The sequence below is a fragment of the Eutrigla gurnardus genome (assembly GCF_963514095.1).
Source record: "Eutrigla gurnardus genome assembly, chromosome: 8".
NCBI lineage: Eukaryota > Metazoa > Chordata > Actinopteri > Perciformes > Triglidae > Eutrigla > Eutrigla gurnardus.
Window position 1 is genome coordinate 17,129,193 of NC_139922.1, and position 18,475 is coordinate 17,147,667.

Consider the following 18,475-nt stretch of genomic DNA (forward strand, 5'->3'; position numbering starts at 1 on the left):
AAAGGCGTTTGTTGCTGGATGGACACTAAGCAACAAGTACCGCTTACAGGCTGCCCAGCATTGAACGCATACAGTCTCATAATAAGTCTGCAACATGTTGTCCCCCCCCCAAGTGAAGAGAGACACGAGGGACGTATAGATGTTAGTCTGATTACCACACGTCTTCACCGCATGTAACCGTGCCAATGGGGCACGCTGCCAATCGGCTATTTTAAACTCTGTAACCATCAAGACAAGGACAAAATAAGTGGGTCATTGTGTTGCTTCCAGAATGATTTAGAATGTGTGACATGCTCGAGTCTCACGCAGGAGAAATAGCATAAGATTGGCCAACCATTAAAAAGAAGACCTCATTGTGTATCCGTCACAACTCTGGGTCCTCATGTCCTCCTCCCCTCCGACACAGGACTGTGTGACATGAGCTCAACCAGCCCAGCCTGCCGCTCCTGCTGACCTGCAGCTCACAGCTAACACAGAAATCCTCCTAATTGGACACTCGCCAACACTGTGGCACAAACAGAGCCAGGTCCAATACAGTGCAGGCGAGCCTACAGTGTCCCCTTGAGCTGTGCGGTAGAGGATGTATTTAGAAACCTAATGATGACGTTTATTGGTCCATGCAGTACATTTTAATTTATACAACGCTGACATTTGTCAAGAAGTGGTAGCAGTGAGCCGCAGCCGAAAGCAGGAAGGAGTCTGGATAAAAGCAGGGACTATGACCACCCGTCACATGTCTGCGTCGTTAAATATGAGCTACGACGTGTACTGAAGGTCTCCGAAGAACAATCGTATTGTAAATATCAAATGTCAGTGAAAGTGATTATTCACTGCCTGCTTGTTTATGCTGTGTAACAAATCAAAAGCCACACAATGGCATCCTCGTTAGCCAAACGCAACGTATGTTGAAAAGGTAGGAAACACATTATCCATTGTTGTCTTGGAGCTGCACCTGCAGTTGAAGGATCCCCCCCCCCCCCCCCCCCCACCTAAATATTGTAAAGAACCCCCCCCCCCCCCCCTTTAATCCTTCTTGTTAAAATTGAGCCAATCATCCTGCAGTCACAGGCCTGTTTTGGCTCTGATTAGCCTTGGTGTGTGTGTGTGTGTGTGTGTGTGTGTGTGTGTGTGTGTGTGTGTGTGTGTGTGTGTGTGTGTGTGTGTGTGTCTGTGTGTGTGTGTCTGTGTGTGTGTGTGTGTGTGTGTGTGTGTGTGTGTGGTTACTGCTGCTTGAGGGAAAACATGCTGGTAAACAATTTGCTGGGTTGATAATGTGGACCAACGAGGAACAAAATCATGCAGCAAACACACCTGCAGGTCACATGACAAGTCTTCAGTGAGAGTCGAACCCTTCAGAGAGAGAGAACTGGACCTATATAGTAGAACAGCACTGTAACACCAGGCTGAGTAAACTTTGGTCTTCTAGATTAGCAGGCTGGACACAAAGTACTTTATATTATAGAGGTCAGCATAATTATGTTGTATAATAGATCTGCTGAATTTACTCAGTGGCAAGTCGATTTTGTGTTATTTTGTGCCATCTAGTGGTGTAAAACTAAATTGCAACATCTAATCAGCGTCACACCCGCAATTGATTAAAACAATTCTCAAAAACCTAGAGAATTAAACCAATCTGTCTGCATGGATGGAACTAGACGCAAATCAGAGAATGACTGAACTGGGACTCTAGAAGGGCGACTGATTAACATGTAAGGTTTTTCATCTGTAACCTGAGGCATCAGACATCAGTCAATCAATAAAAAGCAAGCAGCTGTGAAAATATACATATATTTTTCAAACACAGAAACAACAAATTCTATTTACATATCAATAAGAAATATTCCCACCGGAACTTTTAAGATTATTCATTTGATGAACATTCAATATGAATGGTCTCTTGTGGTTTCGCCAAGCATTACGGAAATAAAACTAAACTTCCGACACAGTTCCAGTGAGAACTTACAAAAGTCACAGAAGAAAAACAGAGAGATGAAGACTGAGAACAGAGTGTATTCATAAAGGAAAACTTCCATGTCTGAACACTTAAAAACAGCTACTGCTAATGTACCTTATATTTCTATGTTTAAAATGTTGTTTGATGGTGTGTTTCTTTCCCTTCCACACAGAAATGTGGCAGACCTCATTAAGATATATTATTTGCAGGTACAATCATGTTTGTTGAACCACCAATCTGAATCCTCAATAATAATAATAATAATAATAAAAAAAAAACACTGTAGAAACTGAAAGTTATAACTGAACAAAAGAAGGTTCAACAAAAAAGAAAAATGTTCACTTCATTCATTTCCAGAATTCATTGAACATCAAAGTCACAATAATGGAGATCACTGTTTTATCAGGTAACCATCGAAACATCAGCCGCGGCAGTCGGAGAGGAGGGAGTCTGGGCAGACGTTACCGTGGTGACGGCAACAGTAGCTCCGGTGGCTGTCAGCGTGGTAACAGAGGGCTCGGTAGGGCGAGCGGGGACTGGTTTGGTGATTTTCATTGGAACAAAGACGTTAGAAGCACAGTGCTCGCTCAGGTACTCGCCTCCTTTCTCCTCGTACTCCTGTCTGCTGATCCAGCCCTCTACTGCTCCTCCCTTCTCACCAGGTGGATGCTCCAAGGCCCAGTCTCTCGCCCCATACCAGGCGTCCAGGGCCGGCCGCGACGCCATCCTCACCTGGGACGGTCAGTCACAGTTCAAATGTGTATTGAGAAATTTAGATTGATTACTGTGTGTAATCATAAACTGTACATAAACTGAGTGTACATATTTTTACATTAAAAAAAACAACTTACAACCATAAAGACAAGACCTGTCCTTTTTGGTCAACATCTGATACGTGTGAAGTGTGATGTGATTTAGAACAGCATGGTTGGGCACTTTAGTTAGGAGTGTGTAATAACGAACAGGGTTTTAAAAAGGGACCTTGTACCTTGAAGTGTGACTGGAAAGGCCTCATAGCCAGCAGTTCGGTCTCCACTCTCTCCTTCATCCCAGGGTACTGCATGTTCCCTCCCGTCACAAACACATTGCTCACCAGTGCATCCTGCTGCTCTGGTGTGTACCTGTATGTGGACATAATGAAGACATTCAGACCACCTGTATTCCACATGTAATGTATTCCAATGATTTGTTAATATCTAACTATAAAGCAATCTGTCTGTCTACCTGCCTGCTTGTCTGTCTCTCTGTCTGCCTGCCTGCAGATATCGGGAGAACTGCTCATCAGATCTACTCTACAATTGGCGGGTGTATCGATGGGGACTGTTTTCATTACATATTTTTAGAGTGACATCATTCAACAGTTTTCATATCTAAACATAAATCTATCGCTGTTTTGGGCACTTTTAGTTGGAGGTCCAAATAAAGTCTATAAAGTCTATATGTCAGGCACTCGTGTACTTTTGGATGTTTTCATTAGCGTGTGGCGATGACTTCTTGTTAGTGCACCTGTTGTACCGTCTCGTTACCTGGCCAAGACGTACTGCAACGTCTCCATCAGTCCCATCTGGTCCTCTCCGGTCGGCGAGGGCTGGAACAGGATCTCTGGACACCGCAGACGCTCTGTCCCTACAAACAGCTGGTGGTACTCCGCCATGTTGAAAACGGGCTGCAGACCAGATAGACGTTCATTTTCATTAATATAATAATCAATAATAGTTAATAATGTATCATCTTATGATACCGTATGCAAGGTTTGCTGGTTTCCAACTGTTCTGGCATGCAAATACATTACAGCGCAAAAAGTTTTTCTGACACAATCCACCACACACTAAACTGGCAGATAATTGCCTGCACAGCATTAACGAGGATCTAAATGTCTGTCTGGGAAGCTCCGGTGGCTCCGTGCCACTACCTGAACCACATTAGCGGGTTTTTCTGGCAGCGTGTCCTCGGGGAAGTCAGGATCCATCAGCGCCACTCCATCTCCCTCGTCCATCGGCTGCTCCAGCTCAGACACCTGGCAGAGAGCAACAGAACAGCCTCAGGCCTCAGCCCCGCAGCACATTCACGCCGTTGACATGCAGCCCTTTAATTACTGGTAAACCTGAATGTGACCTCAGCTCAGCGGCTCCTAAGTTGATCAGCTACTTTTTTCCCAGAGAATACAGAGTAGTTTGTCGACTTTGCGTCCTTGTTACAGTCGACAATTGGAGCATTTACATATCTAGCATACTGCTTATATTAAACACTATGCACTCAGGTCAAAGCTAGCAAATGTATACACACAGTCTAGCTAATTTTAGATTTTATGTTGTATTTTAACAATTACAAATCTTTTCTTTGGTAACCTGTATTAAACTACTTAAAAACACACTCTTGATCTGTTTTTTAGATTAACTAATAGCCAAAATAACCAAAACTTAACATTTCCAGACGTTTTGTCAGACAATATGTGGACAACATGATTTCCTGGCGTAACACCCACCTCCGTCTTTCCCTCGGCTCCGTCGCTGTGCAGCAGCTTCTGCCTGCCCTGCTCCACAGCCAGCTGCAGTTTGTTGATATACGACTGCAGCTCCTCGGCCGAGTCCATGTTGAGCTCCACCAGGCTTTTATGAAACTGATCCAACAGGCCGTCCTCCAGCAGCTCCTGCACACACACACACACACACACACACACGATAATCCATTATTAGTCCTTCAGTGAGGAAATGTACTGTATGATCACTGCACAGCACGTAGCAGTAGTTAGAGCTACTTTTTATTTGGGATGTTTTATAGTTATTGGTTGGTGTAGTGAACACGCAAAATCCCTTAGAAGAACAATTAGCATTTTTATAGTTTGTATATTAGTAATCATCAGATGTAAACCAGACAAAAGATCTTTCTTATTATATTATCTGAAGCCTTACGTATATAAATGGAACGTGGAAAACCCTAAAAGGCTGCAGAATAAACTGTAAATGATGCAAGAGGCCCCTTGCCTGTACTTCCAGGAGTCTGTCCAGCCTCTCTTGGTCCTGCAGCAGCTTCTCCTCTCGGCGGCGAGCGTTGATCTCCTGAAGCCGTCGAAGCTGCTGAGCTCGTCTCTCCTGCCTCTCCTCCACGCTCACACAGCCGCCGGGCATCTTGCCCGTGAAGGGAAGCTGCATGCGGTGAACCTCCCGATCATAAAACTCTGGGCTGCGCCACTTTTCCAGCTCTGTGGAGAATGCAACAATGAGGGGATGGAAAGTAAGTTAGCAGGGTTTTTGCATGTTTTAGCTCCTTCAGTCCACAAGGAGAAACATTCTGCATGGAGTTTACATATAAATCCTTTAATGATTCAAAAACAGAGTTGTGAAATTGCCCATAGAAGCTGTCGGTGTATAAATATGTTATACCTTCGTGGTAATCCACAGCAGTGTAACTGTGCTCATGCAGCAGTTCCTCCACGCGACTGAGTGTGACGGCGGCGAGGTGACCTGGGTATTTTAGCTGGAGGAGGCGCTGCAGGTAGGACGCCGCCTGACTCCCAGCCACGTTCACGCGCTTACAGTTCACCGCGTCAAACCTCGAGTCAAAAACCATATCAAACTGTCACTCTACAGAACAGACTGTGCAAAACGTGCACCTGATTTCACTCAAACAATGAGGAAAGGAGAAGGAGAAGAGAAAAACAATGCAAAGTAAGATGAACTTAGAAAAGAGCATCCTCACCTGCCGTTGATGACGGGCAGGATGTGAGAACAGTGGTATCCTGAGGAGAGAACGATGCCGGTGTGCGGCGGTGGGAGGTTCCTCTGAGTGTTGTTGTGGTAGAAGCTGTACAGACTGTCCACGCCGTAGGAGACGTACGGGACGCGGTAGCACTCAAACAGCAGCTCGGACATCATCTGCCGACAGTGCAGCGGGTTGCAGGGTGCCTCCGTCAGCACAACGGGGTTTTCCACACCACCCTACAAAAGCATGGAGAAGATGAACACGTCATGCAGAATCTGGTCGTCATAGTTTGTTTGACATTACATATAAAAACTGAAATCTGCATTATTTTAAACAAACCACACTTCATTTTACTATAACAAAAAATAACCTTTAGTTCTTTATCCAAGAGGAGGAGTCTGTTGTCTTTCAGCCATGAACACACTTTACTTGTTTGTCACCATTTTCATTCAGTCACATCACATCACATGTGAGGCTGAAAATCTTTTTTATTATTATTATTATTTGAGCTAATAAATCTTTCCTACAGATATTATAATCACAACCTTGAATAATTAATTTACAACCAATATATACAGTAAAACCACACTGGAAGTAATACAAATAATTATCTACAACAAAAGACAGATCTTAGAGAAGACATAGGTGCGATAAACGGGGACACACCGGTCGCCATGATGCCCCCACTAACCTCCGACGCGATGCCCAGGTGAGTAAACACGTAGTCGAACATGAGCTCCTGGATCTCGAAGTTGACCACCACGTTACGGTCGAACTGGCTCTTCAGCAGCCACCGCAGCGGCTCCAGGTTCGGGATGTCGTTGCCGATCTGGGTCTCGCTGCGGGCGGCCCCTCTGCTGCGCGCCGCCACGGACCTGAAGAGCAGCCGAGGGGAGTCCAACCCCGCCGCTGTAGACGCCCAGCCGGCCCGGGTCTGGAAGGAGCCGTTATCTATCACTATGGGTGTCGGCGTAGGGCCTAGGCACTGGGCGGGGAGTTCAAAAATCGGGTCCGGAGAGGTTTTACAGTCCTGAAATGAGAAAATTTGATAGACCGGTTCCTGTGTGGAAGCCATTTTGGAAGTGCGTCACCACAAAATACAGCCGGGTGGAGTCTCGGTGTCGCCGACTTATGGTTCCCAGTTGTTTTTAAATCACCACGTTTCCACGTGCAGGCATTCAATCGGAAAATAGTAATATATCAAATATACGAGTAGCATTTGAATAAAATTAATTACAAATATTTAAAACAAACAAATAAAATACACGTTTTGGCTTTACTGTTTCAAATCTGCAAATGTGTCAAACATATTTTAATGGTTAAGAACAATGACTAATAACTCCCTGTGTATCTGCACTGTAACTAAGGTTCATAGATCTAATTTATCATGTATCTGTATGTATTCGCACTGTGAAGTTTGAATACTGTATATATTTACATACCTTTTACCACCAGGGGTCGTACTACACGAGATAAACATTAGAGCCTCTGAGATGAGACACGTTGATTCATCCTGGTGGGTTATTAGATAGAGAAAGGGCCTGCTTAAAATGATTATTATTATTATTATTATTATTATTATTATTATTATTATTATTATTATTATTATTATTATTATTATTATTATTATTATTAAGTGTTGTTTATATTTCAATATAAGAACATTTTAAATTGCAAATTTTACTTTACCTCTTAAATCCCACTGACTCGTATGACCAGTTGGTGAGAAATCACAATTTTTGAAATTGAATGGACAAACCAATAAAAGACATAAAAAATAGCAAAACATTTATTTACAGAAGCATTTAGAATCTGCAGATAAACGATAAAAGATGTTATTTTCTTATCATCACTCACCTCAAATTTGGGGTCAACTGAGTAAATATGCTAGAAATGGATGAGTGCATTTTAAAGCATTTTCCCCTCAGGCTCTGAGATCCCTGATTTCTTTCTGTCTGCCATCCGGAGACTCTCAGCTAACCGAGCAAAGCCTCAGCTGGTGATGTGGGACACCTGCACATGTACACGACTGGACATCCCAGTCTGCTACAGTTTAGACCATTTAGTCAGTGCACTCTGATTTGGATCTGAATTGCCTGATCTCGTGCATTTTCCAGTGGTTAAATGGATCTAGAATATCTGTTGATGTGTATTATAGTAGGCTATAATCAGCTAATGAAGAAAATTACCAGGAAAACTGCTGGTTACAGCCCATGTGACTTTTACATTTCATTCATGCCGTCATTCAGCAATCCATTAATTACCTCAAAATGAACAAAGATTATTCTGACTTCTATATTAAAAAGGTAACTTTTATTATTGCGTTCATGTGGAAGCCCCAGTTTGTGCAGATTATCTTACAAAATATTTCAGATCACATCACAGCAGTTTTAATCCTCCATGTGCATCTATTGTGGTGAATCAGTGGCCTTATTTGCTTTACAAGAATATTATGTAATTATGTATGTATATGCCAGCAGCTCTTGAAAGCAAACTGAGATACAATATTTAATGGAGGATTTCATACTAATGTGCACATAGGCTGACAGCCCCCTTCGTTGCTGTGAGATTCATCTGTAAATCCATTTTTAGAGAGGCTGTACCACCTTTTAAATTCTAATAAAAATGCAGATGATGCAAAACATGTCAAGAATTGAGTGTATAAAGTAATGCTTGTGCATTACACTCAGTATTTCCATTTGATGCGATGTACAATGGCTGCTCAGGTTTGAATATTTCACTCTGCTGTAATGAAATGTAGCAAGGAAATGTGGCAAATCATCTCACACATTTGGATACATTTGATTGATCTTAATATTTATCTCCTTTTGTTAAGTGTCTATAATATTTCTGTTGTTTTACCGTGACGTCTCCCGGCCAAACGAATATGCAATCAAAGAGTGGAGAAAGTGTCTTCTGTGTGGGAGTTTAGTTCCTGGATAGTGCAGATATTTGGGAGCAGATGATGAAAAGGATGAAGGATGAAGTGTGTGTGTGTGTGTGTGTGTGTGTGTGTGTGTGTGTGTGTGTGTGTGTGTGTGTGTGTGTGTGTGTGTGGGAGGGCTGTAACTGTATGAACCTTGATGGTGTGTCACTGAAGCACGAGCACAGTTCACTGCTCAGGCACAAAGCTTTAAGTGACTCCCCCCCCCACCTCTCCGCCTCCTGATGCTAATAAGCAGATCTGGGTCAGCTCACCCTCTCAAACACACACACATGCACACATGGTTACATACCACTGGCAAGACGCACATCTACACCCACACAAATATGCACAAACTCATACAAATACACCCCCATCTATTTGCTCCCCTCTCCAACACGCACACTCACACACACACACACACACACACACACACACACACACACACACACACACACACACACACACACACACACACACACACACACACACACACACACACACACACTCCTCCCAGGAGGCAGGACGTGACATTGTGTCGCTGTCTGTGCACGATGCTGCTTGTTGTGCTTGTCATCCAGGCAGCGGTGATGAGGCGCACGGGAACTAATAGGCTACAAGCACTCTGGGACTGCCACGCGTGATGCCAAGCAGCCTCCATTTTGTAGAGGAATGAACAGACTGTTACTTCCCACCGACGGGGAGGGGAGGGGAGGGGAGGGGAAGGAGGGGGGAATCCTCATGTTTGCACTAATATCATGTTTAGTGTTTATGAATAATACAATGATTCGATAAGTCCCCACTATTTTTATATACTGAACTATTTCATTTCCCATTGAACGTGATGTGATTTTATCAAGAAGTGAGTGGGAATAAAATGTGAAATAGAATAATTTTAATTTGATCAAGGGTGTCGTAGCAGTAATGGAACAGTCGTACGTTTTCCTCACGCATCGAATCCAGGGATCAGAACAGCAACTCCTCAACCACAAGCTCACTGCCGGAACATATTGAGGGTTTTCACCTCCCCCTCAAATGCTGTTTTCTGGATCCGTTTCCATTCGTTGTCGTGGCGACACAGACTTTTTCCTTCTGTCAACGACCAGTGTGTGCATTCTGGAATCACTGTTGTGTGTCATTATTATGTCACAATAGGATTATTCAAATGCATTCATTTATTGGTTTGACAATAATTAAGTAGCCTATGTGTTGCCTGTGAATCCAGTGAAAAGATCCACCAAAGACTCCTGTGAAAAAAAAACGGAATGGATGTAGGAGTGAAAAAAGGTCAGAGAGAAGAAAAGAAAGGAGAAGGAAGCCGAGAGGGTGTGTGCCTGAGAGAGAGAGAGAGAGAGAGAGAGAGAGAGAGAGAGAGAGAGAGAAGGAAGGAATGACGGATGGGGGAAGAGAGGCCAGTTTATGTAACGATCCTGACTCAGAGCACTTCTGATATATCAGAGCCACACTGCAGACAAAACCCCCTGCAACCTCCATGACTTTCCTCCACACCCTGTCACGCCTACACACACACACACACACACACACACACGCTGTACACAAATCCTCTCTCTCTCTCCCCCTCTCCCCCTCACACACACATACACTCTTGTATACAGAGACACAAACACACACACACACACACACCCACACACACACACACCCACACACATACACACACACACACACACACACACACACACACACACACACACACACACACACACACACACACACACAGAGAGTCTGTCACTACCACTCTCTTCAGTCTCTGGCCCTGTAAGCCCAGCAGATCTTTGTGGGCCAAGAGTGATTAATGTGTTTGTGCACCTGTCACTATTCATGCATTCATGTACGTGTGTGAGTGTGTGTGTGTGTGTGTGTGTGTGTGTGTGAGTGTGTGTGTGTGTGTGTGTTAGCGGTCTCTTGTGTAGTGTATAAAATGAATATGTCTGTACAGTATCGTTCATCCACAAGCAAACATTTAAAAATGTCCATCGTGTGTTTTAACGGTGTTTGTTATGATCTTGGCTGGTTAGACCTCCAGTCAGGTTCAAGTTGGTGGGAGCTGCAGCTAATTAACCCAAACTCTGCCCTCGAACAGCAAGAGTCATGGCAGGCATGGCAGGCATGGCAGGCCTGTCCAGTTCTTAATTCATACTAAAGTGGGAATTAAAGAGTTTAAAGGGTGTCTTTTTCATGCCTTTGCAACAACACAAGAATTAATTAAACTGCGTCCATCTTCTCGAATGTAACAGATGTTAGCATGCATGGCTAGTAACAGTGTTAGTCAAAGAGACGTTACATTAGTTAATTGCATTTTTTTTTGTTAGAAAAAAGCACCATTCAGGACTGGAAAATACACCGTGTGGGAGCAAACATGCTATTTTTCAGTTCATAGTAATACAAATTGGTTTTCTTCTGTGTGAATTTTATGTCACTCCCTGCTCTTTAAAAAGAATCTGTTGCTGTTATTATTGAAAACGGCGTGTGCTATGAGAGGCTGGAGACTGGCACTGCAAATTAAAAAAGGAGGGCGGGACCAAAAGAAATGTGAGGGAGACAGTCTGTCTGTTAGTTGGCATGATGAATATAAATACACGTAAAACAGATTTTATCTTGATTTGGACTGGTTTATTTTTTGTTGTGGATATTCATTTTTGCTCATTTTTTCACCCCTGCTCCTATAATTATCTAATCATATCTGACTACACATATGAGACAGATTTGGATGAGAAGTTTATAACATTTCACATTTCATGGCCTAAACTTACAGGAAATGGAATTCAGCTATCCATAAATTTATAATTTAGGCTTCATCTGTGCTTTTCTTTGGTGAAAAATCAAAACGTCTGCAGTGAAAAGGGACTCATGAAGGCTGACATCTACCCTACCTTGGAACTGTTCTGTAGTTCGTGCTTTGCTTTAGTCACTCAAGGTTTAGGATTGGATTAATTGTTTTAATTCTCCTTCAGCAGGCAGTCGAGGCTTTCAGACAATAATAACAAATAGACTGTGCTGGGGAAGGGGGAAAAATCCGTTTTCTCTAAAATCTCAACACACACACGCATACACCCCTGTCCAATTACTGTGGCCATGGCAACTATCAGAGATTATTGCTTCCAGTCAGCACTGCACGGCTGTTAGACGAGGCTTTAAGCCCCTCCGTATCTCAGGCCTCCACACACACACACACACACACACACACACACACACACACACACACACACACACACACACACACACACACACACGCACACACACGCACACACACACAAACGCGCGCACACACACACTGAAGCAGGCGTGCTTGCAACTCCCATTTCGGAGTGTCTCTTGCTGTCTCACACACACACATTGAGCTTGAATTAATCCTTCTCTTTGAGCCTTAGAAGCTAAATTGGTCGCCCCAGCAACCATTTTAAGTGTTTCAAAGAAAAAAGGCATGACTTAAATTCATTTTTTTTTGTGAGGAAATAGAAACACTTCTATGGTGCTGGAGAGAGTGTGGCCTGGTATATTTTTTTCCAAAATTTAATTTTGTTATTTAAAATATATGTAAACTACATTTCTGCAAAAAATAAAATGTACAAATCTGTCCTTCACATTTCTCTTTCGATGTTGCAGTTTGATTTTTTTTTTTTCAGATTTAGGGTGAGACAGCATGTAGGCTATTTCGCGTGCTTGCGTTTGTGCGCGCGCGTGTGTGACATTTGCAGCCGATACTCTGTCCCGTTAGCCCGGGGAGTGTGCGCGTGTGATTGGGGGAGGGAGATGCGCCTCAAGGACTCTTCCTATTTCCTCACTGTACACACACACACACACACACACACACACACGCGCGCACACACACACACACACACACACACACACACACACACACACACACACACACACACACACACACACACGCACGCAAGCGCACCGACGCGCGCGCATATCCCCAGACATGATGACACACACTCCCTAACAAACACTGTGTTGGCCTGAGCGCAAATGGCAGCTGGCGAAGCCGCCCAAGCCGAGCATGAAAACATGCGCAACTTTCTCTGTCCTCTGGCTGCTTTCTAAATTTAGACCTCTCGTCCATGTTGCGATTTTTTTTTTTTTTTGTCTTGCAACGCCGCTCGTCAAATATTACCTCGCATTTCTTATTATGTGTCTCCTTGTGTGCGACAATTTCAATAAGCCATAAAAACGTAACTTAATTTGCTTTACATGCCCTTAATTAACAGAAACGCGCAATGTTTCGATAAAACGTGGCTGTGGGAGAAAAATGTCTTGGTTTTAAAGCCTTATTCTGCCACAGCGCGGATACATTTCTGCTAGCAGGCTACAAAAATGTGATGACACTTTTGCTCAGCGGTGTCACAGCAGATTACGGAGGCGAAGACGAGGTGCCTCGTATTCCCGAGGATTAGAGCTGAAGTGGAGAAGAAAGAACTCCCCTGAGATACTTTTATTTTCCTCCAATATGCAGATATTTAGTAAATATATCATTGCAAGACAACAGTGGTTATTTGATATTAAGAGTATGGTGTGTTTAGTGTGGGGGGTATTTTCTGTCTTTAATTCTGTGTGAAAGCAAAAAGGCCGAGGAGGAGGAGGAGGAGGAGTGTTGAAGGAGCTGTCCGTGGTGCTGTCGGCTCTGCAGCGGGCCAGCTGCAGGATGCTCATCATATCAGCGACGAGTTGCATCCCTTCACAGCCTGCTCATCTGGAATCAAGCTGTTAAATGAGCTGGAAACTTGAAACCTGTGCATGCACTCACGAGAACGTAAACAGTGGCATCAATTTCAAAAATTTGAATGTGAAGGTGGGCCTGTTTTGTATGGAAATGGACAACGTGTGTGTGTGTTGAGGTCTGTTTATGGAACGGAAATGTGTAAAAACACATTTTGAAGAAAACATGTTTTTGGGAAATGTATAAAAATATTTTTATGTTAGCAGAAATCATATGTATCATTTACAGTTTTATCGTTCCTTAAAAATATCACCCGTGGAATATTAGGCCTTTTGATTTTACATTACAGAAAACACGCGTGAGATGTGCGCACGACCCCTGGCTGTGATACTCCGACCGCACGCGCTCTCAGGATAGGTTGTGTTGCAGTCTGCGTGCTTCATTTCACACGTTAAAGATGGATCTCGCGTGTTAAAATACAGCGGAGCACTTCGTCCGAAACAGTTAAAATTGTGTCTAACGAAAAATAAACCGACATCATCGTTTTAGGAATATTCTATCGGCCTATATTGTAAATGAATATATGCTGTTTACATTGTAGATATCGCAAAAAAGCATCGAAAAATAGGCCTATGTATTTGAATCCTATGGGCCTGCGTGTATTCGTGTTATGAGCGTTAGATATTTATCTGGCAGAGCGACGCGCTGCCTGTCGACCTGTTGACAGAAAGCAGCGTGAAAGCAGGTAAACTGTTTGATCTCTTCATTCATGCATTATGTCACGAGTAATTCTGCTGCCTTCACGAGACCGGGCCGTTTTATCCTCGTGATCACTCTGTCGGTGAATCAAAGTCTCTCTCTCTCTCTCTCTCTCTCTCTCTCTCTCTCTCTCTCTCTCTCTCTCTCTCTCTCTCTCTCTCTCTCTCTCTCTCTCTCTCTCTCCTCCATCCGTGACAGTTCAGCTATGCGCGCGCCACACTGTTGCCACTCTATGCGGACATGTGCACGCGCCTCTCTCTCTCCATCTCTTTCTCTCCCTCTCCTCCATCCGTGACAGTTCAGCTATGCGCGAGCCACACTGTTGCCACTCTAAGCGGGCACGTGCACGCCCCTCTCTCTCTCTCTCTGCCTCTCTCTCTCTCTCTGGTGCAGTCAGAGATCCCAGCGCTCGCGCTGTCTCCAGCAGGACCCCCAACTGAGACACACAAAAAAAATGCCAAGTTGTCTTTTTTAACGACAAATGAGGACATATTGTGTTTTTTTGTTTTCGTTTCCTCGTTGACGCAGATGCCCAGGAGTGTGTTTTTTGGGGGGAGTACTATGGATGAGCGAGCCAAGGGAAGCGGCTGAGGATTTGAACGGTTTGGGGGGGTAACGGTTAGGCAGCCGGTCTGGTCGGCTTACTTCGCGACGACATCGAAGAGGCAACAGGCATGACTTTACAGTAGCGGGTTAAAAACAAGGCGAATACATCACCCTGCATGCATCTGCACCTCACACTCGGCAATACCATTTCCAGTTGAAGAACGCAGCGATTTCACCGGATAAAGATGGCTCACTTAATACGACACAAGCTCTCCAACAAGCTGACCAACGCGGCCCACACGGTCTCCAACAAGTCCCAGGCCAAGGTCAGCGGGGTGTTCGCCCGGCTGGGCTTCCAGGCCGCGACGGATGAAGAGGGTTTGGGTTTCGCCGAATGCGACGACTTGGACTATGACTACAGGCAAGGGATGCAGATGGATGTCCTTCAGGGAGAAGGGGAAGGGGGGGACGTGGAGGGGGAGCTGGACGGAGACAGTCACTACCAGAGAGACGGGACCGACCGGAGGCCCTCGTCCATTAAGCCAGGAGGCTCGCTGGATGAGGATAAGCCGCAAATCACCACATGGGAGGCTGGCTGGAACGTCACCAACGCCATTCAGGTATGATGTCGTCCGTCGTGCATGCGTGCGTGCAAACACAACGTGTCGCACGAAGCAGGCCTGCAGCTGGACCAAGAGTCACCTTGAACTGAAGATTTTCACATTTTGCTATTTATATTCAAATATATTAGCCTACTCTGGCGCACCATTTCCCACAATTCAAGATAAGAAGAACACAATTTGTTCAATATTGTCGAATAAATTATATTGAGCGTTAAATGTATTTTAAATGCAATCTTCTATGTAACGTTTAATTCGCTGTCGGGGGGTGAATTGCATCCAGTGGGTCTTAGAATTTATATATTCAAATCTTTTTATCAGTGGAGCTGCAGGCAGGGCCTGTATGGCTTTGATAGCCCTGGGGCTGAATGGCACCCACGTGCTTATCAGCGTCTCCATCAAATTGAAATTGTAATCAATTTCACTTAAAAAATTCGTTTTTAAAATCGTCCTTTTAATGATTGTATTCGATTCAACCGATTTCCCGAGCAAATGAAAGGCCCGATTTTCAAGGGCGAGCCGAATGAGAAAAAATCCTCGTGTGCTGCATTAAAGATATATGATATTAGAAATGAATCAGCTCAGATAAACCAAATATTTCTGCCTTGCAATGTCATCAAAATGCGCAGAAATACAATGTTCTTTTGTTCCTGCTGTTACATAAGATGTGAGACGTCGGTCGTTGCATGCCCGGGCTGCCTCGGCCTGTCACTGCGATGTGGGCCTCGTCCATTACCACTCAACTGCGCTTCTCTCTCCCCGCAGGGCATGTTCGTCCTCGGCCTGCCGTACGCCATCCTCCACGGCGGCTACCTCGGCCTCTTCCTCATTATATTCGCGGCCGTGGTCTGCTGCTACACCGGGAAGATCCTCATCGCGTGTCTGTACGAGGAGAACGAGGACGGCATCAAAGTGCGCGTGAGGGACTCCTACGTGGACATCGCCAACGCCTGCTGCGCGCCGCGCTTCCCGGCGCTGGGCGGCCACGTCGTGAACGTGGCGCAGATCATCGAGCTGGTCATGACGTGCATCCTGTACGTGGTGGTCAGCGGCAACCTCATGTACAACAGTTTCCCGGGCTTCCCGGTCTCCCAGAAGGCCTGGTCCGTGGTGGCCACGGTGGCGCTGCTGCCCTGCGCGTTCCTGAAGAACCTCAAGGCCGTGTCCAAGTTCAGCTTGCTCTGCACCCTCGCGCACTTCGTCATCAACGTCCTCGTCATCGCCTACTGCCTGTCCAGGGCGCGCGACTGGGCCTGGGACAAGGTGAAGTTCTACATCGACGTGAAGAAGTTCCCCATCTCGATTGGCATCATCGTGTTCAGCTACACCTCGCAGATCTTCCTCCCCTCGCTGGAGGGGAACATGCAGAAGCCCAGCGAGTTCCACTGCATGATGGAGTGGACTCACATCGCGGCCTGCGTCCTCAAGGGCCTCTTCGCCCTGGTGGCCTACTTGACTTGGGCAGACGCCACCAAAGAGGTCATCACGGACAACCTGCCTTCGACCATCCGGGCCGTGGTGAACCTCTTCCTCGTCGCCAAGGCGCTGCTATCTTACCCGCTGCCGTTCTTCGCCGCCGTCGAGGTTCTGGAGAAATCCTTTTTCCAGGACGGTGGGAGAGCCACCTTCCCTGACTGCTACGGCCCCACCGGGCAGTTGAAATCATGGGGACTAGGACTAAGAATCGTCCTCGTCGTCTTCACCTTGCTCATGGCCGTCTTTGTCCCCCACTTCGCCCTCCTCATGGGTTTAACCGGGAGCCTGACCGGCGCCGGCCTGTGCTTCCTCCTGCCGAGCCTCTTCCACCTGAAGCTCCAGTGGAGGAATCTCCTGTGGCACCACGTCTTCTTCGACATCGCCATTTTTGTGATTGGCGGCATATGCGCCATATCTGGCTTCATCCACTCAGTCGAAGGGCTCATTGAGGCGTACAGGTACAATATCCACGACTGAGCTCCGGAGGTGACCTTTTATTGAATGACGCTCTCCAGGCTGACTCGACGCAGACCTTATCGCAACATCGTGTCAGCCACTCGAGGAAGCTAATGGGGAGGATTATTTGTGTGAAATGTGCATCTTTTGATTTTATTTTTTTGCCTTCGTGATGATAATGTGCAATAATAAACTCTACAATCATAGTGTAAAAGTAGTCTACTCATCCCAAGAAAACACGTTTTATCGACTGGACGGAGGAAGAAAAACCTCCAAGTCGTCACAGTCTTCATGCAAGTTGTCAGAGGTCCAGTGAACGTGTCTGCCGCGGGTCTTACAGTGTGTACGTGTTGATATCTGGGGAATGAAATATGTGGATAAACAATGGAGTGAATATGTTATTATTGGTTTTTGAGCTGCTATTGTATATCAATATTCCCACATCAGAGAAAATATCAAAAGGCAACCATCAGATCAGATGGTGCCCTGTGGATTATAATAAACCATGATATATGTGTAGTTGTTTAAAAAAAAAAAAAGATATATTTTCCAGTTTTGTGTTTGCGTTTCCATCTTATGCCTGTAGTAAACTTCATTGGTTCATTTGTTTGTTTTTTTCTCTGTGTTTCAAAGTGTCATTCTGGATGAAGTGAATTCAAAGTGCAAGCAAGTGGCTCCTAATTGTGTTATATGAAGAAAAAAAAAAACAATGTCTGTCTGATAATATTCTCTTCCTATTGAACTTGTTAATTGTGATTTAATGGAACTAATTATGGTGTGTGAGACAAAGAGTATTTGTTGAATTAAGAGATAAATAAATCAAATATTTTATGGCTGGTGATTCTAATGTTTCATTGAAATGTAGCCAGGGATGACTGAGGGAGCTTGCTGATTTGACCTTTTAGCATCGTGTTTAACTTCCTCTTTAAAGGGTTGATTAAGCCCCCCTTTCTTAAAACAAAAATGTGAACATTTAAACAGGTTGTGTCAAATGATATGCAGCTAAGAAACCTACTTGATGGGGTCCAGACAGCTCCAAAACCACATTCAGCAGACTGCACAACAACCTGGTATCAATGATACGATAGTCACAGCTCGGCACCTCCAAGTAGCACCTGAATTCAGAATGTCAACGTCAGCATAACAGGAGACACTTTTCACTTCCTTTTATTGTGTATGAGAACAGGCCTTTATTCTAGGAATGAGGATGTTGTTTAAATAACTAGTTTCTGATCAAATTATCTCCCTTCAAAAACTGATTGAATATGAAGATTTCTTTCAACACTTTTTTATTTTTTGCTCTTATAACATTGACTCTGTTTTCTTATTATTAAACACCACCTATTTTTTGGATAACA

At 44.6% G+C, this 18,475-nt stretch overlaps 2 protein-coding genes across 2 annotated transcripts; one reads left to right on the forward strand and one right to left on the reverse strand.

Moving 5' to 3' along the window:
• Nucleotides 1–1,771: 1,771 nt before the first annotated feature.
• actr5 (actin related protein 5) lies at nt 1,772–6,737 on the reverse strand. Its single transcript, XM_084015167.1, has 9 exons — nt 6,348–6,737; nt 5,654–5,892; nt 5,338–5,507; nt 4,939–5,156; nt 4,440–4,604; nt 3,867–3,971; nt 3,481–3,620; nt 2,943–3,075; nt 1,772–2,686 (listed from the first exon to the last, which is right to left on the reverse strand). Exons 1-9 carry the CDS (start codon nt 6,729–6,731, stop codon nt 2,357–2,359), a joined length of 1,884 nt encoding a protein of 627 aa, XP_083871293.1. The 5' UTR covers nt 6,732–6,737; the 3' UTR covers nt 1,772–2,356.
• Nucleotides 6,738–14,440: 7,703 nt separating this feature from the next.
• On the forward strand, nt 14,441–17,958 carry LOC311016740 (vesicular inhibitory amino acid transporter-like). Its single transcript, XM_084014660.1, has 2 exons — nt 14,441–15,185; nt 15,951–17,958. The coding sequence occupies exons 1-2, from the start codon at nt 14,811–14,813 to the stop codon at nt 17,136–17,138; spliced, it is 1,563 nt and encodes a 520-aa protein (XP_083870786.1). The 5' UTR covers nt 14,441–14,810; the 3' UTR covers nt 17,139–17,958.
• Nucleotides 17,959–18,475: the final 517 nt, after the last annotated feature.